The sequence below is a fragment of the Pelobates fuscus genome, chromosome 5, assembly GCF_036172605.1.
Source record: "Pelobates fuscus isolate aPelFus1 chromosome 5, aPelFus1.pri, whole genome shotgun sequence".
Classification (NCBI taxonomy): Eukaryota; Metazoa; Chordata; class Amphibia; order Anura; family Pelobatidae; genus Pelobates; species Pelobates fuscus.
This window is the reverse complement of record NC_086321.1, coordinates 368,721,067-368,743,121: the sequence shown is the minus strand read 5'-3', so window position 1 is coordinate 368,743,121 and position 22,055 is coordinate 368,721,067. Positions and strand designations below refer to the sequence as shown.

General features: G+C 43.2%; 1 protein-coding gene across 1 annotated transcript in view; it reads left to right on the top strand.

Moving 5' to 3' along the window:
• CEP112 (centrosomal protein 112) overlaps window positions 1-22,055 on the top strand; it is a 243,236-nt gene that overhangs the window by 218,579 nt on the left and 2,602 nt on the right. The window contains exon 26 of the mRNA XM_063456123.1: window positions 17,610-17,711. Within this exon, the coding sequence (XP_063312193.1) occupies window positions 17,610-17,711 (102 nt within the window). The remainder of the gene's footprint in view (window positions 1-17,609; window positions 17,712-22,055) is intronic.

Genomic DNA, 22,055 nt, shown 5'->3' with positions numbered 1-22,055 from the left:
ATAGCGGTGATACACCCATGCGCCCACTAGCGGTGATACACCCATGCGCCCACTAGCGGTGATACACCCTTGCGCACACTGGCGGTGATACACCCTTGTGCACACTAGCAGTTATACACCCTTGCGCACACTAGCGGTGATACATCCTTGCGCACACTTGCGGTGATACACCCTTGTGCACACTGGCGGTGATACACCCTTGTGCACACTAGCGGTGATACACCCTTGCGCACACTAGCGGTGATACACCCTTGTGCACACTAGCGGTGATACACCCTTGTGCGCACTAGCGGTGATACACCCTTGCGCGCACTAGCGGTGATACACCCTTGCGCACACTAGCGGTGATACACCCTTGTGCACACTAGCAGTGATACACCCTTGTGCACACTAGCTGTGATACACCCTTGCGCACACTAGCAGTGAATACACCCTTGTGCACACTAGCGGTGATACACCCTTGCGCACACTAGCGGTGATACACCCTTGCGCACACTAACGATGATACACCCATGCGCATACTATTGGTGATACACCCTTGCGCACACTAGTGGTGATACACCCTTGCGCACACTAGCGGTGATACACCCTTGCGCACACTAACGATGATACACCCATGCGCATACTATTGGTGATACACCCTTGCGCACACTAGTGGTGATACACCCTTGCGCACACTAGCGGTGATACACCCTTGCGCACACTAGCGGTGATACACCCTTGTGCACAATAGCGGTGATACACCCTTGTGCACATTAGCGGTGATACACCCTTGTGAACAATAGCGGTGATACACCCTTGCGCACACTAGCGGTGATACACCCTTGTGCACACTAGCGGTGATACACCCTTGTGCACACTAGCGGTGATACACCCTTGCGCACACTAGCGGTGATACACCCTTGCGCACACTAGCGGTGATACACCCTTGCGCACACTAGCGGTGATACACCCTTGCGCACACTAGCGGTGATACACCCTTGCGCACACTAGCGGTGATACACCCTTGCGCACACTAGCGGTGATACACCCTTGCGCACACTAGCGGTGATACACCCTTGCGCACACTAGCGGTGATACACCCTTGTGCACACTAGCGGTGATACACCCTTGTGCACATTAGCGGTGATACACCCTTGTGAACAATAGCGGTGATACACCCTTGCGCACACTAGCGGTGATACACCCTTGCGCACACTAGCGGTGATACACCCTTGTGCACACTAGCGGTGATACACCCTTGTGCACACTAGCGGTGATACACCCTTGCGCACACTAGCGGTGATACACCCATGCGCCCACTAGCGGTGATACACCCATGCGCCCACTAGCGGTGATACACCCTTGCGCACACTGCCCGTGATACACCCTTGTGCACACTAGCAGTTATACACCCTTGCGCACACCAGCGGTGATACATCCTTGCACACACTTGCGGTGATACACCCTTGTGCACACTAGCGGTGATACACCCTTGTGCACACTAGCGGTGATACACCCTTGCGCACACTAGCGGTGATACACCCTTGCGCACACTAGCGGTGATACACCCTTGCGCACACTAGCGGTGATACACCCTTGCGCACACTAGCGGTGATACACCCTTGCGCACACTAGCGGTGATACACCCTTGCGCACACTAGCGGTGATACACCCTTGCGCACACTAGCGGTGATACACCCATGCGCCCACTGGCGGTGATACACCCTTGCGCACACTGGCGGTGATACACCCTTGCGCACACTAGCAGTTATACACCCTTGCGCACACTAGCGGTGATACACCCTTGTGCACACTAGCGGTGATACACCCTTGTGCACACTAGCGGTGATACACCCTTGTGCACACTAGCGGTGATACACCCTTGTGCACACTAGCGGTGATACACCCTTGTGCACACTAGCGGTGATACACCCTTGCGCACACTAGCAGTGATACACCCTTGCGCACACTAGCGGTGATACACCCTTGCGCACACTAGCGGTGATACACCCTTGCGTACACTTGTGGTGATACACCCTTGTGCACACTAGCTGTGATACACCCTTGCGCACACTTGTGGTGATACACCCTTGTGCACACTAGCTGTGATACACCCTTGCGCACACTAGCGGTGATACACCCATGCGCATACTAGCGGTGATACACCCTTGCGCACACTAGCGGTGATACACCCTTGCGCACACTAGCGGTGATACACCCTTGCGCACACTGGCGGTGATACACCCTTGCGCACACTAGCGGTGATACACCCTTGCGCACACTAGCGGTGATACACCCTTGCGTACACTTGTGGTGATACACCCTTGTGCACACTAGCTGTGATACACCCTTGCGCACACTTGTGGTGATACACCCTTGTGCACACTAGCTGTGATACACCCTTGCGCACACTAGCGGTGATACACCCATGCGCATACTAGCGGTGATACACCCTTGCGCACACTAGCGGTGATACACCCTTGCGCACACTAGCGGTGATACACCCTTGCGCACACTGGCGGTGATACACCCTTGCGCACACTAGCGGTGATACACCCTTGCGCACACTAGCGGTGATACACCCTTGCGCACACAAGCTGTCTGGATAAAGTGCCCCCTCCTGCCAGACACTCCCTATATGTCTCCATATATTCTTCATATAAAGCAAAGCTGGCAGTATTAGCCTTGTCATAAGTGGGCATGAATACTTGTTTTCCATAGGCATTATGGGAAATGTTCATTACACTAAAGACATTTTGAAGGTACTGATATTCAACTGGGATCCATGTGAGAGTAATGAGCCCACATTTTTTATTTTATTTTTTTAACAACTTAACAGCAATTAAAATGTTCAGTAACCCCTAGAAGTTCCTAAAGATTCCTGTGCTAGTATGAAATATCCTGCTTATTTTTCAACTCTATGCAGTCCTGCAATTGTTAAATGAGTGTGATATTCCATTTTGTTAAGGGATCTTTAAAAATCTGTTAAAACAGAATGATTCCGTCACTGGTATTTATGAGGTTAAAATTTATGTAATATTATAGACCTATGCTGCTAAAGATGCCAGACTGAAGAAGATTTATTGTGTTCCTGTATGTGTCACCGTGTATCATTAAACATCAGACTGAGCTTCATGGCTCAATACAGTCAATCAATTGTATCCGTCCCCTGAGTTTTATTAGAGGAATTAGTAGTTTAGCAGATCATAATGCTGCCTTTGCTCTCCATCTTCTAGGAAAAAAGAGATTTTCTTTACTAGTGCTACAAAGAACTAGCATTGTATGCAATACTACCTGGAACTAGCATTATATGCGGTACTACCTGGAACTAGCATTAAGTGGGATACTACCTGGAACTAGCATTAAGTGGGATACTACCTGGAACTAGCATTATATGCGGTACTACCTGGAACTAGCATTAAGTGGGATACTACCTGGAACTAGCATTAAATGGGATACTACCTGGAACTAGCATTATATGCGGTACTACCTGGAACTAGCATTAAGTGGGATACTACCTGGAACTAGCATTAAATGGGATACTACCTGGAACTAGCATTATATGTAGTACTACCTGAAACAAGCATTAAATGGGATACTACCTGGAACTAGCATTATATGCGGTACTACCTGGAACTAGCATTAAATGCGGTACTACCTGGAACTAGCATTAAATGCGGTACTACCTGGAACTAGCATTAAATGGGATACTACCTGGAACTAGCATTATATGTGGTACTACCTGAAACAAGCATTAAATGGGATACTACCTGGAACTAGCATTATATGCGGTACTACCTGGAACTTGCATTAAATGCGGTACTACCTGGAACTAGCATTAAATGCGGTACTACCTGGAACTAGCATTAAATGCGGTACTACCTGGAACTAGCATTAAATGTGGTACTACCTGGAACTAGCATTAAATGTGGTACTGCCTGGAACTAGCATTAAATGAGGTACTACCTGGAACAAGCATTAAATGTGGTACTACCTGGAACTAGCATTAAATGTGGTACTGCCTGGAACTAGCATTACATGAGGTACTACCTGGAACAAGCATTAAATTTAATACTACCTGGAACTAACATTAAATGCGGTACTACCTGGAACAAGATTTAAATTGGATACTACCTGGAACTAGCATTATATGCGGTAATACCTGGAACTAGCATTCAGTGGGATACTACCTGAAACTAGCATTAAATGCGGTACTACCTGAAACTAGCATTAAATGCGGTACTACCTGGAACTAGCATTAATTGCGGTACTTCCTGGAACTAGCATTAAATGGGATACTACCTGGAACAAACATTAAATGGGATACTACCTGGTACTAGCATTAAATGGGATACTGCCTGGAACTAGCATAAAATGCGGTACTGCCTGGAACTAGCATTAAATGGGATGCTACCTGGAACTAGCATTAAATGGGATACTACCTGGAACTAGCATTAAATGGGATACTACCTGGAACTAGCATTAAATGGGATACTACCTGGAACTAGCATTAAATACGATACTACCTGGAACTAGCATTAAATGCAGTTCTATCTGAAACTAGCATTAAATGCGGACCTACCTGGAACTAGCATTAAATATGATACTACCTGCAACTAGCATTAAATGGGGTAATACCTGGAACTAGCATTAAATGCGGTACTATCTGAAACTAGCATTAAATGCGGTCCTACCTGGAACTAGCATTAAATATGATACTACCTGGGACTAGCATTAAATGTATTACTGCTTGGAACTAGCCTTATATGCCATATTGCTTGGAACCCTTGACCTCAGCAGCCTCTAAACTACTTTCAATTACTTCCTCGGGCTATCACAGTGGGCTAATTCTCCCACTAATGTAGCTGGGAATACCCTTGACCTCAAATTCTCTTATGCATGTACAGTATCTAATATCTGTAACTTTCCATTCCCTCTCTCTGATCACCACCTCTTATCATTTACTCTCAAGTACCCCCTCACCCAACAACTTCAGCCTAACTCAACTCAGGAGGAATCTTAATTATTTTGACCTCCAGTAGCTGTCAGCTGATATTGATTCACAACTGCTATCCATCCCTTCCCTCTCCTGTCCCTCACTGGCCACCTCCACATATAACACTACCTTCACCTCTGCCTTGAACACTGCAGCCCCGCTCCAAACATGCACCTCGATGAGGGCACGCCCCCAACCGTGGCATACTAAATCAACACGCTACCTGCAAAGATGTTCCCGTTGTGCTGAACGCTCCTGGAGGAAGTCTTGCACCCAGGCAGACTATCTCCATTATAGATTCATATTGTGTTCATACAGCGTAGCCCTTGTCCTCGCCAAACAGTCATGCTTTTCCTCTCTCATTAGTTCATGCTCCCGCAATCCCAGGCGTCTCTTTGACACCTTTAACTTTCTTCTTCCCCCTGCTGTGGACACCCCCCAAACTAAACTTACAGCCGATAGCTTTGCATGCTACTTTACCGACAAGATTGAACACCTAAGTAAATAATTCTACCCTCCTTGCTGTTCTCTTTCTCAACCACACGTAGATCATGCCTTTCCTACCCTTCAGACTTTCTTCCCGGCTACTGAACAAGAGGTGCCTGCATTTCTCCTTTCCTCTCGCCCCAACACTTGCCCGCTTGATCCTGTCCCATCTCTCCTCATCAGATCTCTCTCCCCTTGTCTTGTGCCTTCCTCATCGCACATCTTCAACTGCTCTCGCTCTCTTCTAGCATTGTCCCTGCTGACCTTAAACAAGCTTGTCCATGCTCTAGTAATTTCCCGTAATTTTTGTAATCCTCTCCTAACTGGTCTTCCACAGTCTGTAATGAATGCTGCCGCCAGACTGATTTTCATCTCTAGTTGGTCCTCTCACACCTCTCATACCTCTGGCTTCCTGTATCCTATAGGAGTCAATTCAACGTGCTAACCCATACCTATAAAGCACTGACCAATTCTAGCCCCACTTATATCTCCTCAATGATCCATAGGTATGTCCCTTCTCGGTCTCTCCACTCTGCCCGTGACCTTCTTTTGTCTGCTGCTCACACCCGTACAGCCAACTCACACTTGCAGGACTTCTCCTAGTCTTCAGACTCTCCCCTAGTCTTCAGTCGTTTAAGAAGTGCCTTAAAACCCTCTCTTTAGGAAAGCTTATGGCCTCCCAGAGTAACCACTACATTACATACCTCTCTCCTAAAGGGCAGCACTCTATTCTCTCCTCCAGCTCTGCTTCACTCCACCTTATTTGATTGCTATTTCCTGTTGTAATGTGTTTTATAGCCCACCTCCTATAGACTACAAGCTTGTTTGAGCAGGGTCTTCTTTAATCTATTGTTCCTGTAAGTTTTCTTGTAATTGTCCTATTTTTAGTTAAATCTCCCCTCTCATAATATTGTACAGCGCTACGGAATCTGTTGGCACTATATAAATTGCAACAATAATAATAATAATAATAATTACTAGCTTTATATGCCATATTGCTTGGAACTAGCGTAATAAATTCAAAACAACCTGGAACTAGCACCAAATGTAACGCTAGCAGGTAATAGTATTAAAAGTGGTTCTGTCAGAAACTAGAATTAAATGTGGACAGCTTGGAATTTGTGATAAATGTAGAGCAGCCTGGAACCAGTGTTAAATGAGATACAGTCTGGAACTAGCATTAAAGGAACACCTAAAGTACCATAACAACTACAGTGGCCTTTAGTGGTTATGGTGCCAAGAGTGCCTTGGCACCCCTACCCATTGTATGTAGGCTTGACTTCTGAAATGGTGTCCAGTGGGCACAAGTCTCCATGGAGAGTTTGAAGCTACTACTAGGAGTCTCCGTTAATTGCACTGGGCTACGACATGACCAAGAGCATCAGCTAAATGTGTGCTAAGCAGAGCACTGTCCGGCATAACTCCGGCTGGGGAGGAGGCCGAGACTGGTGCCTAGCAGATCTCAGGTAAGAAGTCAGACAATTAGAAAGTGATTAACCAATTACATTAAGGTAATATCAGGGCACATCTGGCACCATAACCACTACATCATGTGGTAGAAAAAGATGTAACGTGTCTGTATAATGGATGATATACAAGAAATAGTGGAAGTGCACTCAACCCTTTATCTAGGAATCCAGGGTGCTCCAATGGACAAGTCCCAGTACCAAGAAAGGACCAAGTGTAAAATTATTAATTGTAGAAAATTATCCAGGCACTCCAACGAATTTCGTCCAAAATTATAGGCAATTTATTAGAACCAGTAACTACACAGCAACGTTTCAACCCCTTAGGGTCTTTATCAAGCTGATAAAGACCCTAAGGACCAGAATGATAAAGACCCTAGGGATCAGAATGATAAAGACCCTAGGGATCAGAATGATAAAGACCCTAGGGATCAGAATGATAAAGACCCTAGGGATCAGAATGATAAAGACCCTAGGGATCAGAATGATAAAGACCCTAGGGATCAGAATGATAAAGACCCTAGGGATCAGAATGATAAAGACCCTAGGGATCAGAATGATAAAGACCCTAGGGATCAGAATGATAAAGACCCTAGGGATCAGAATGATAAAGACCCTAGGGATCAGAATGATAAAGACCCTAGGGATCAGAATGATAAAGACCCTAGGGATCAGAATGATAAAGACCCTAGGGATCAGAATGATAAAGACCCTAGGGATCAGAATGATAAAGACCCTAGGGATCAGAATGATAAAGACCCTAGGGATCAGAATGATAAAGACCCTAGGGATCAGAATGATAAAGACCCTAGGGATCAGAATGATAAAGACCCTAGGGATCAGAATGATAAAGACCCTAGGGATCAGAATGATAAAGACCCTAGGGATCAGAATGATAAAGACCCTAGGGATCAGAATGATAAAGACCCTAGGGATCAGAATGATAAAGACCCTAGGGATCAGAATGATAAAGACCCTAGGGATCAGAATGATAAAGACCCTAGGGATCAGAATGATAAAGACCCTAGGGATCAGAATGATAAAGACCCTAGGGATCAGAATGATAAAGACCCTAGGGATCAGAATGATAAAGACCCTAGGGATCAGAATGATAAAGACCCTATGGATCAGAATGATAAAGACCCTAGGGATCAGAATGATAAAGACCCTATGGATCAGAATGATAAAGACCCTAGGGATCAGAATGATAAAGACCCTAGGGATCAGAATGATAAAGACCCTAGGGATCAGAATGATAAAGACCCTAGGGATCAGAATGATAAAGACCCTAGGGATCAGAATGATAAAGACCCTAGGGATCAGAATGATAAAGACCCTAGGGATCAGAATGATAAAGACCCTAGGGATCAGAATGATAAAGACCCTAAGGATCAGAATGATAAAGACCCTAGGGATCAGAATGATAAAGACCCTATGGATCAGAATGATAAAGACCCTAGGGATCAGAATGATAAAGACCCTAAGGATCAGAATGATAAAGACCCTAGGGATCAGAATGATAAAGACCCTAAGGATCAGAATGATAAAGACCCTAAGGATCAGAATGATAAAGACCCTATGGATAAGAATGATAAAGACCCTAGGGATCAGAATGATAAAGACCCTAGGGATCAGAATGATAAAGACCCTAGGGATCAGAATGATAAAGACCCTAGGGATCAGAATGATAAAGACCCTATGGATCAGAATGATAAAGACCCTATGGATCAGAATGATAAAGACCCTAGGGATCAGAATGATAAAGACCCTAGGGATCAGAATGATAAAGACCCTAGGGATCAGAATGATAAAGACCCTATGGATCAGAATGATAAAGACCCTAGGGATCAGAATGATAAAGACCCTAGGGATCAGAATGATAAAGACCCTAGGGATCAGAATGATAAAGACCCTAGGGATCAGAATGATAAAGACCCTAGGGATCAGAATGATAAAGACCCTAGGGATCAGAATGATAAAGACCCTAGGGATCAGAATGATAAAGACCCTAGGGATCAGAATGATAAAGACCCTAGGGATCAGAATGATAAAGACCCTAGGGATCAGAATGATAAAGACCCTAAGGATCAGAATGATAAAGACCCTAGGGATCAGAATGATAAAGACCCTAGGGATCAGAATGATAAAGACCCTAGGGATCAGAATGATAAAGACCCTAGGGATCAGCATGATAAAGACCCTAGGGATCAGAATGATAAAGACCCTAGGGATCAGAATGATAAAGACCCTAGGGATCAGAATGATAAAGACCCTAGGGATCAGAATGATAAAGACCCTAGGGATCAGAATGATAAAGACCCTAGGGATCAGAATGATAAAGACCCTAGGGATCAGAATGATAAAGACCCTAGGGATCAGAATGATAAAGACCCTAGGGATCAGAATGATAAAGACCCTAGGGATCAGAATGATAAAGACCCTAGGGATCAGAATGATAAAGACCCTAGGGATCAGAATGATAAAGACCCTAGGGATCAGAATGATAAAGACCCTAGGGATCAGAATGATAAAGACCCTAGGGATCAGAATGATAAAGACCCTAGGGATCAGAATGATAAAGACCCTAGGGATCAGAATGATAAAGACCCTAGGGATCAGAATGATAAAGACCCTAGGGATCAGAATGATAAAGACCCTAGGGATCAGAATGATAAAGACCCTAGGGATCAGAATGATAAAGACCCTAAGGATCAGAATGATAAAGACCCTAAGGATCAGAATGATAAAGACCCTAGGGATCAGAATGATAAAGACCCTAGGGATCAGAATGATAAAGACCCTAAGGATCAGAATGATAAAGACCCTAAGAGGTTGAAACGTTGCTGTGTAGTTCCTGGTTCTAATAAATTGCCTATAATTTTGGAATTCGAGTGCCTGAATTATTTTCTACAATTAATAATGTATAATGGATGAAACTGACTGTAAAGGGCGAAACGGGTGCTACATAGTGGACGGGTTTTGCAGTGACCAAAATAAATGGTAGCATTACCAGTAAACATAATATAGAAGGCTGCACTGGCAGTGAAGGAGTTTAAGGCAGACAGGAGGATTTCTGATTAAGTCATTTAACATAAAGGATGAAACTATCCGTATATACCGTATATATAAATAACTGTTGGTGGAGGTTTAAAAATAAAGTGTATGAATGCGTTGCCAAGTGAGTGTGTAACATTGTAACAGTTGTGAAGGGGTTAAACATAGTGAATAGGACTGTCATTGAAGGGGATAAAAACTAGCAGTGAAAAGGTTAAATATAGGATTTGAACATATAAGGAAGGGATTCAAATGGTGTTAAAAGTAGATTGTATGACTGATGGAGACATTGTTAAACAGAAATAATGGAACTAGTAGTGGGGGGGTTACACATGCTAATTAGGACTGGTGCTGGCATTGTTCAATATAAAGCAATGGGTTGATGTTGGCTTGGTTAAATTGAGGTTAAGAGGTTAGAGGTCAAGTGTGACTTGTCAGTGAAGAGGTTAAATGCGTTGGGTGTGAATGAGGGGGCGGGGGAATGAGTAAGGCTGACAGTAAAGGGGCTAAGTGTAAAAGAAAAGTTTGGCAATGAAGGGGTTAATGTGGGTCCAGTTGTTCTGCCAATTGTAAACAGCTTGAAGACAGAATGGGGCTGAGGGGGAAGCTCAAGTTAGGCGCACTGGGTCAATCTCAGGTCAAGTCTTGTTTCCTTTAAACATAGATGACCTTAAGGAGGATATAATTTCAAAGCAGTAAAAGTGTCGATGACACATAATCTCTGGAGCCAGGAGACAGACAAATGCATCCCATGTAAGAAGCAGATATCCACAAAGCAGCCACATCCAGAATTCACTGGGACACAAGATAGATCCGCAAACCAGCCACGTCCAGGGCTGACAGGGAAACAAGATAGGTCCACAAAGCAGCCACATCCAGCATTCACTGGGACACAAGATAGATCCGCAAACCAGCCACGTCCAGGGCTGACAGGGAAACAAGATAGGTCCACAAAGCAGCCACATCCAGAATTCACTGGGACACAAGATAGACCCCCAAACCAGCCACGTCCAGGGCTCACAGGGAAACAAGATAGATCCACAAAGCAGCCACATCCAGTCTGAAAGGGACACAAGATAGATCCACAAAGCAGCCACGTCCAGGACTGACAGGGACACAAGATAGATCCACAAAGCAGCCACATCCAGTCTGACAGGGACATAAGATAGATCCACAAAGCAGCCACGTCCAGGACTGACAGGGACACAAGATAGATCCACAAAGCAGCCACGTCCAGGACTGACAGGGACACAAGATAGATCCACAAAGCAGCCACATCCAGTCTGACAGGGACACAAGATAGATCCACAAAGCAGCCACATCCAGTCTGAAAGGGACACAAGATAGATCCACAAAGCAGCCACGTCCAGGACTGACAGGGACACAAGATAGATCCACAAAGCAGCCACGTCCAGGACTGACAGGGACACAAGATAGGTCCACAAAGCAGCCACATCCAGTCTGACAGGGATACAAGATAGATCCACAAAGCAGCCACATCCAGTCTGAAAGGGACACAAGATAGATCCACAAAGCAGCCACATCCAGTCTGACAGGGACATAAGATAGATCCACAAAGCAGCCACGTCCAGTCTGATAGGGACATAAGATAGATCCACAAAGCAGCCACGTCCAGGACTGAGGACACAAGGTGGTCCACAAGGTAGCCATGTCCTGTAGTTCTTTATACACAGAATATTTTCCAAAGCAATCCATGAGGAGGACATATTAATCCATCTTGCCACAGAAAGAAATACGTCTCAGTTATTAACCACTAAAACAACAGTCTGTGCAGCCACATAAGAACCAGATAGCCTCATACCTGTCCCACATATTCTACAATTCTATTACAGTGTTGGCTATATACTGATTCCAACGTTCGGTTATTCCTTGTATCTACTACTACTCTGTATTTTTTTACCTTAATACTTTCACCAAAAAGCTGTTCTTAAAATCTAATATATCGCTATTAGCCATCACTATCTTCATTGGAAGTATTTCCCATGTATCTACTTACCTTTACTTTCTCCACTGGATGGCTAATCCAGGTATCTACTACCCTTTCTATATCATTGTTGGCCACTGGATGGTTATTTCATGTATCTAGCCTTTTTTTCCCAAAACATATATTAAAAGTCACCTCAATGTACATTTTTTTTAAAATAGGCCTTTATTTCATTGTTATATTTTAATTAAAGTTAGTTTAATGTCGCATTGAATGCTTACTGCAGAGCTTAGCCTTACTACTGTGTGATCAAGAGGCTTTTAAAAGGGAATGTGCATTTGTCACTCCAGACATCACTTAGGTTTCAAGTATAAACTTACAAAGACCTCATACATAGTGTTTTATCTATCAGATAACGCCAGGAGTTGAGTGAGTCTGTCCTTGGATGTACAGTACCTATAATTAAGAAGTTGTGAAAAGGCAGGCCCCCTCCATATCCTCACTCTGATCACTAGACCACCCTGCTTGTTATCACAGATCACCATCAGCATTCACACCCCTTCCAAAGTGCGAATCTTCCTGCTAAGAGCCAATAAACTGTTTGAAGGGTCAGGCCCGTGGCAGCTCTATAAATACAGAGAGATTTTGTTTCTGTCTGTACATCATGCCCTTCCAGGAGACCCCAATAGGGAGACCCAAAATGTATTACTTATTTTTGTTTCTTTGCTAGGACGCTGATTTATTTATTTTTTTCTTTTTGCTTATTTTCTTATATCTGTTTGGTTCAGACTGTTGCTCACATATCTAAGGATCAAAGGGTTAATTTGGTGTGTTCTCCAATATCGACCAACAGATGGGGATTAACAAAGTTATTCATTAAATTGTTACAATCAACTGTGGGAAATTCAAAATGAAATGTAAAATTCCCAGCAATTCACCCTTTAGTAAGTGTTTCTGTGTGTTCCCTTCGAGACATAATTCATGAGATAGGCCCAAAGCCCATCGTAGAGTTACCATCATGGAGCTACTGTGCACTTCTTAAGCACATTTCTATAATTTAATTTTTTTTTTTTTTTTTTACTAAATTAAACTATTATATGTTTTTCACAAACAATTCCTCTGGGCAACCGTTTTGGAAACGGCTGCCAGCAATTTCTATATTAGTTATAGCAATAAATCCCTTGCTTTAAACCCCCTCATCAAAGTAAAGAGGCCCATCGTACAATAGCAAGGTTTAAACCAGAACTGAATTTAAAGGTTAAGTTAATTTCCATGCACCAGGCCAGATTCCTGTTGACATCAATAAAAGCCGCACACAAGGGCAGCGCATAAATAGACCGTGTATATATTACCTTGCCCGCAGCCAATATTTCTCGTAGGAATCTTATCTGGCCTTATACAAAAGCATAGTCTACTGAGCCGCCTGCCAACGTACCTTTGCGGTATGCATGAAACCTCTCAGGTTGTTCCCCCCCCCCCCCCAGACCCTCGATCATGTGCTATTTAGGGAAGTCATTATTTGAGCGGTCCAAAAATTCTCTCAAGCATGAGTTTAAAGGCTAGCTGGCTCGTCTCCCAGCCTGCGGCCCTGTAAAGCGGGGATACGTTTACACGTGTATCGGCAATTAATTTTCCTTGGCTTCTTGACAGGCTGGTGTACTGTCAGTCTGTTCTTCAATTCCTCACAGTGGAAAAATCTATTTCCTGATCAATGTCACAGTCTCTTCATTTTCCTGTTCCATCAGTTCATCGATACGTATTTATGAAAAAGTCCTAGCGGAATCTTCTTAGGAGTTTTCCATTCCGGAAGATGAGGGGAAGGGAAACATTGACGCGTTTTGTAGACAGGTGACAGCGTCAAATCCAAAATGTAATTTTTATTAAAAAATAAAAATTAATCCCAAACAAAAAAAAAATCTAGTAAAGTCTTTTTAACATGTACAATGTTGGATTTATGTGGATTAAGTATTATTCTTCCATAACTGCTTTGGAGTAAGTGCCTTAAGTGATTTCAGACGTGAATGCAGCCTTCTGTCACTTTCTCACCAATGTGTACTCCTGGCAAGTGATTTTAATTCTTGATTTAAATACACATTTGTTTTATTATAAAATCACATGCAAGGTGCTACTTTAAATGTGGGGGATGTTTCGACCAACTTTATTCTGGTTTAGAATTGTGTTACCATATATTCTTCATCAATGTCTGTGAAGACAATGCAGACTATATATTTATTGTCTTTAATGCGAATATTCAAAGACAAAGTCCAGTACACACAGAGCAGGGAGTGCTGGGCATTACCAAGTACACACAGAGCAGCAAGTAAAGGTCATTAGTAGGTACACTCAGAGCAGCAAGTACTGGGCATTACCAAGTATACACAGAGCAGCAAGCACTGAGTATTGCCAGGTATACACAGAGCAGCAAGTCCTGAGCATTACCAAGTATACACAGAGCAGCAAGTACTGAGCATTGCCAAGTATACACAGAGCAGCAAGTACTGAGCATTATCAAGTATACACAGAGCAGCAAGTACTGAGCATTACCAAGTATACACAGAGCAGCAAGTACTGAGCATTACCAAGTATACACAGAGCAGCAAGCACTGAGTATTGCCAGGTATACACAGAGCAGCCAGCACTGAGCATTGCCAGGTATACACAGAGCAGCAAGTCCTGAGCATTACCAAGTATACACAGAGCAGCAAGTACTGAGCATTACCAAGTATACACAGAGCAGCAAGCACTGAGTATTGCCAGGTATACACAGAGCAGCCAGCACTGAGCATTGCCAGGTATACACAGAGCCATTATGTCCGCTGGTCGCACCTATACTGCTAACTCACGCTTGCATGACTTCTTGCGGGCAGCTCCCGTCCTTTTGAACAGCCTGCCTACCCCTATCAGACTTTCCCCTAGTCTTCAATTGTTTAAGAAGTCCCTCAAAACACGTCTGTTCAGAAATCCTCATGTACTCCCAGAGTAACGTATCTATCCCTATCCATATAAAGAGCCACTCTCCACTCTCACCTCCAGCTCTGCTACTTTTCCACCTTGTTTGGTGGCTGTCACCCTTGCTGCTCTAATGTGTTTTTGTACCCCACCTCCTCTAGAGTCCTCATTGTTCCTACCTATTGTTCCTGTGTCATTGTGTAATTGTCTCATTTGTTGTAAAACTTCCCCCATTTTCTAATATTGTAAAGTGCTGCAGAATTAGTTGGCGCTATATAAATACCAAAAATAATAATAATAATAATACACACTATCAGGGTTCTTTACTGAAGTGTTAATTTTGGGGACTCAAGTTTTAGGCCAAAATAGCCAAACCGGAAAAGCAGCTGGAAATTGATTCAAATCGCCTACTTTAGACTAACGTTTGAATTCCTGGCAGTTACCATGTTGGTGAATAACCCTGTAACACACTAGAACTAGCTGTTTTAGAACTACTACCACCATGATACATTGCATTCCAAAACACTGTAAATACATCATGAGACTTGTTGTTACCTAGACAGGACGCCCAAAGAGACTGAGCCTAACATCCTCTCGAAGCCTGTCTGTGAGCGGAGACAGACTCCTGCTGTAAAAATACTGGGCGTACAGCAGCTCAACATCTACAAACCTCTTGGCACCAGATTGATTTATCCTGGCACAGGGAGAAGCCTCTGCAATAAACCCCTTTGTGCCAGGGGCGTACACAGATCGTACAATGCCTTACACCCACCTCTGGCCCTCAAAGGGTTTAGCGGTTTTTGTAACAATAACAGAAATTTGCTTATGTCATGTTTGGAATAACGAGCTGGCGTAGCTTTGCATCGAACCGTATGGCAATTGTAGGAGGAAGTGGGGATGCAGCAGATTGTCATAGTCGTGGCTCCATGTTGGGAGAGACGATCATAAAGGATTAGCTAGCCACGTCAATGCCATTTATTACAGGACAAACGAACCAGTCTCGCTGAGTCAGACATTGGGGTTTATCCAGTAAACACTGAATCGCAGTGACTTTAAGGTGCAAAATTTAGACAATATCAAATTTGGAAAAAATTATGTCTGCAAACCTTTTCTTTTTTTCTCACCCTGAAATTCAAGGAAATTGGCTTCTATTTACAAAATCCCGAATTCTAGTGAATTTACAACTGAATTGCAAAATTTGGACTAAAATAGTCAAGCTGTGAATATAGCTTTGTTCGATTGTAATCCGTTGACAGAAACAACTTCAATTAATATTTCTATTAAGAGAAGATTTGACCTGATATTTTTATAGTATTATGTAGCGCCTTTCTCCCAGTGGGACTCAAAGCGCTTTTCAGCGCATGCTCTCGGAATGAACCAAATCGGCAGCTGAATAGTAATAGATGTTATTATTACCCAATTGATGGTACTCATTTTAGCGACCTCTGCCGGGATTTGAAACTGTGACCTTGCGTTTTTGAACAGGGACTGACTTTGTAGTCAGGGAATTTACAAACTAAGCTACCTCTATATCCATTATATATACTCTCTATGACATAGTTGTCTAGGTTGAAAAAGGACTAAAGTCCATCAAGTTGAACCCTGAAGCCAATTCTTTTTTGCTGTTGATTCAGATGAAAGCAAAAAAAAACAACCAAAAAACTGTTGTTGCCATTTCCAATTATGCCACAAAAGGGAATAAAATTATTCTTAACTCCATTATGGCAATAAGATTTCTCCTTGAATCAACAACCTGTTCACATGCACCTCAATGATATCCTTCAACATTTTGTTTATGCAAAAATAGCATCCAAGCCTTTTTTATTTTAATTCTCTATTGGATTTGACAACCTCTTTAGGCAGAGAATTCAACGTCTTTATTGTTCTTCTATAAAGAACCCTTTCTTGTGCTGTAAGCCAGTCTTCCAGTCTCAATGTGTGACCTTTTGTCTGTGGTATATTCCTGCTAATGAACAGGTTAGCACATAGCGGTTTGTGCTGACCCTAGACATAGTGTATAGTACTATCATATCTCCTTTGAGGTGCCTTTTTATCTATAGTGTAACAATGAAAAAAGTTGTTTTATTTGTAATATTCTAGTATTCATTATTTTTTTATTATTATTACTGGTATTTATAAAGCGCCAACAGATTCCGCAGTGCTGTCCAATTAGTGGAGAACATACAATATACACACACAATACAAAAGGTAGAGGGAGCCCTGCCCGTAAGCTGAAATCTTGCCATTTAAGCTCTTTTATACAAAGTGCATTGGTAGATAGCCCGTGAGCTTACAATCTAAAGGATACCGTGGGGATTTGAGACAAGAGGTAGCAGGGGAAATTATTTCATTATGATCTGTTTTCTTGGTCAGTTTCACATGATTTATGTATTTTTTTAAAATTCATTTTAATTGAGAATTCAAAGGTTTCAAGTTAATGAAGCAAGGTATATTAATATTTGAAACCCATACATGTTTTTAGTTTATTATTTTATTCCTTAGATTTTTAAAATGAAGGAATCACAGATTTGGTTTCTAATGAGACCAGGAAATCACAAGCAATTTGTTTCTCTTACCCCCACCAAATCCAATCAGTATACATCAGAGGTGTTAGCCATTTACAATCAATATGATTCTATTGAAGAAATGTATTTTGAGCAGTTCTGTGAATTTGGTGGAATCAGATAAAGGGTCGCGGTGTTCATGTTAAGCATTATTCTCTCTTTACAAGGTGACACAAATTCGACAGGAGTATGAGCAGAAGATCAAAGGTCTGATGTCTGAAACCATGAGGCAGGAACTGGAGGCCACCATTACATCCTTGAAATCACAGGTAAATGTCTCGGATTAACTTGTTCGTCTGTATTACTAACACTGTAGTGTTTCTTTCCTGTTCTTATTCAGCTTACACCCCTCCGTCCATACGATATTAAAAAAAATAAAATACAAGATTTACTTACTTTTTTCCAGCGCCGGGGCTCACTCTGCACTGCTTGCCTTTTTGCCTCCCACAGCTTCAACGAGGAGGCATACAGGAGCATTGGGACCGTAATGTGCATGTACAGCAAGTGCCTTGTGCACACGCAAACTTCCCCACAGGAAAGCATTGAGTCAGTGCATGCCTATGGGGCTTCCACGTTGCGTGACAGTATTACTTGGTCAGTGCTGCAGGAAGTTGACAGCCGCTCGAGGTGGGCTTAACACTCAAATGTTTTACCTTGCAGGGTTAAAGGAACACTCCGTGTACCATAACAACTTCATCTGCATGAAGTTGTTATGGTGTCAGGAGGCCCCCAGGTGCACTCATACCTCAGGGGAATAAACCATTCTCAAAAGGTTTAACCCTGGGGGTGGGGCCTGACCTGCAAGTGGAGCAGTCGCATGGTGGATGAGCTCCCACCACATAGACTGGTTACAGGGAACTACTGGCTGATACCAGGCCTGAATTGATGCCGGGGTTTGTTACCCATGCTGGGGGCACCCTGGTGAATCACCAGATACTGAATCCAAGTGTTCCCCGCAAGCGAGAACCCAAGATGACAGGCAGCGGCCTGCGGTGGAAGGAGCAGAGGGGGGACGGCCGCTCTCCTCGCACCTACGCCGGAGGTACTGCAATGCTGAATACCCGCTCCCCCCCCCTTAGGACCGGCGGGGGTGATCCCGGTCCAACCCGTCCAGGCAGCAGGGCTACAACGCAAGCTGATGGCAGAGCTTACAGGGCAACCCCAAGCTACACGGGCTTTTAAAATGGCGGACGCCACGTGCGCTCAACACTGCCGCTCAGACAGCCCCAGCATAAGATTCATGGCACGACTCGACGCCATACTCGACGCCTTTTGGGCACAGATGTCAAGAGGAGAGCGCTATACTAAAACACCAGTGCATAAACCCAACGAGAAACCCGTACATACTAGACACGACTGCACTGGCCCTCGACTGATGGGACCTAAAAGATGGTGCCGACGGCGGAGATCTCATCTGCTGAAACGCAAACAGGCAAGATCACACCACGCTACGATCACTGCCCTAACGGGCCCACAAGATCAACCCAGATCCTGCTTGAAACGGAGACCCGAACAGCACGCAGCAACAAGCCAGCCACGACCCCACATGACGCCACGGAAGGCCTCAAAGCACCAGAAGGTGACTCCACTTGCCTGCACCGTCAGAGCGGGCTTCCACAGCGACGGACGGACGAGACAGCAGCTGGAGCCCACAAAGCTGCACCTCGCGGTGCCTCACCAGGACTCTCAACCATCCCGAACACCCTTCAATGTGCAAGGTATCGGCTGAAGCAGACTAACCCAAGCCCAGGACCGATGGACTGTTGCCAGACACCACCGTTAACCGCTTCCATGACCCGCATATATAATTGCTGCCTCCCTAACCCTCGACATCCAGGACTCTCGATCCCAGACTAAGTGCAGGGAAAGCTGGGTCTTTGCACCTTTGGACATGGGCTAGGTACTCTGTTAGATCTTACTGGCGGCTTACTGATTATTGAAACAGGCTTGCTGCAAACCTAATGTATAAAAAGGCTACCTAGTAGTTATCCTAACTTATAGTCACATATGAATGTGCAAAATGTCAGCCATCACTGGCTACTCGATATACCTTGCTCTTAGTGTGTCCCACTTTATTATTTACCAGGCTGTCTCCCTCCCGATGCCCACAGCAATGTTTAGCAAGCCTACTGTATACAACTGCATAGTATCAGCTACTATATTGTACTTATCATTTAATGGAGCTCCATGTTAACATTTTATGTTGCCCACCCTTATTTTATGCCTAGCGGAACTCTCCAGTTGCAACTAAATGGTTCAAACCTGTTATATATATAAAAAATGTGCATGATCCTCAAAAGTCACTTTACGTTTTAAACATACTGTACTGAAGCTTGTTCATGATGCTGTGACTTATAGAAAGCTTGTTTGTAATTCTCATATCTGAACGACCAAAATAAAGAATTAAAAAAAAAAAAAAAAAGGTTTAACCCTAAAGTGAGCCGCCTCCAACGCCGATCTTAAATCCCCCCAGGCAGCTTTCCGCTTCGAAATCTCAATCAAGAAACGTAACGTTTCAAGACAGTTTTTTTTTTTATATGGGAGTCACTGATTGGTGTCAGCTGACCACTCTCAGCCAATCAGCGGCAACCCTCCCCGGCGACACTCTGACAAACTGAGATTTCAGAAGCCAGATGCCACCTGAGTAAGTTGAGATGAGCACTGGAGTCTTACTTAAGAGTGTAACCGTTCAAGAACGGTTTAATCTCTTGAGGTAAGAGTGCGCCCGGGAACATCCTGGCACTATAACAACTTAATTTAGATGACGTTGTTATGGAGCCTTAACTGTCCCTTTAAGAGAACAGAGACACTGCACCCAGACCACTTAGTTGAGATTAAGTGGTCTGTGTGACTATAGTGTTCCTTTAAATTTGAAATTCACTTTGAATTCCCAATTTAGTAAATAAGCCCTATGTGAGACTAGCTGTATGATAGAACAGCTTATGAGATGCACTTGTGCCTTTGGATATAAAGAAGGAAAAAAAAAAAAAAGATTGCTGTGTCAAAGACATATTTCCTCCTACGTGAGAAATGTATTTCTGGCAAGACATGGGTTAGACAATTATGGGATAACGCATTCATTTAAATTGGCAAATTCTGTATTTACAAGCCAACAACTTCATGCTAGTACTGTGCTCTGTGGATGTAAACACGTCATGTCATTTAATCAGCCATTCTCAGAACTCTAGGAGTGTATAAAGAAATCCTACGAGCCTATGTCAGGGTCTCATTATCCTCTGAAAAACCTAAACTATGAAGTATGTACCTCTCTCTGGCCGTGAAGAGGTTAAGTCTGATGCTAACCACCTTTCTCTTTATTGGCTGTACAACCCACACGCACCAAACAGGTGTTCGCCCCCAAATCTTCACATTGCTGAGATTCCTGTTCGGAAACCTGGCGAAGGATGAAACGCTAAAATGCCAGCCTGCCGTCTCGCTCCCCGTGTGGAATTCCAAGCCCTCGCTGTGCAAATACGATCACTTGCAGGGGGGGAAATGTTTTGTTTTTTTAGAACCTTTATGATGATGATTATTATTATTATTATTATTATTATTATTATTATTATTATTATTATATGCTTTGTACAAAGGCAACAAATGTGTTTTTATTTCCTTTACAAATAATTTACAATCAACGTTTTTATATAATTAGACAGTTTAGCCAGGAAAAATAAATGAGAATGATGAAGTACTGGGATAATGCGTTCTGGGGCCAACAATATCTTGCCTTGAGCACTATAATTATAGGTTTTCATTAATAAAATCTTTCCTTTGTGGTGTAGTGGAGGGTGGCTTAGTCCAAAGCAGACAATGACTTTCATTGTATAAAATAATAATAATGTGAATTAGAACAGTAAAAGTCTCTATGAATACAGGTCCTCAATACCTAAAGCATGTAGCTTGGGAACCTGGCCAGAGAAACACCTGTACACACCTGATGCAGAAATCTTCCTCCCAACTGCATGGAAAGTCATTGGCACAACCAAAGCATGTCAGGTCACAGCATCTGAAGGAATTCAAGCTTGATTGTATTTACTCCATGTGTGTCACAAAGAGCTGGAGACTATCGATCCCGATTTGTAGGACCAATATTCTCAACCCAGCCTTTCTCAATTTAATCCAAAATTGAACTAATCCAAGTCATACATTATATCAGGGGTGCTCAAAAAATAGATTCCTGGTGTTTTCGAACCGTTCTAAGGCTGACAAAGTATTGTGGGATTTGTAGTTCTACAACATCTCTGGATCAATCTTTTGGATACTCCTGGATCTTTGTACAAGAATGAAGTCTATCTTGAAGAGATGACATTGGGACGTGCAATTGACTCTTCCAAACAGAGATAATAAACAAAGAAGGGTCCTTCCAATTTTGTGAATTATATTTTATTAGATTTTTTCTGTTTTACAAATCTGAAATGTATGCCTACATTTTGCAATTCGTATTGAAGGCCATTACAATTTGGTATTAAATGAATTAACCCTGAGATTATTTATTTTATTTTATATAGTGATGCCTCGTACAGCTAAGAAAATGTTCTAAATGAGAGAGAGCGTTTTCATGAGAGCAGTCTCATGTCAGTCTCTAAATTGTCTTACGAACTAACTCAATGGGA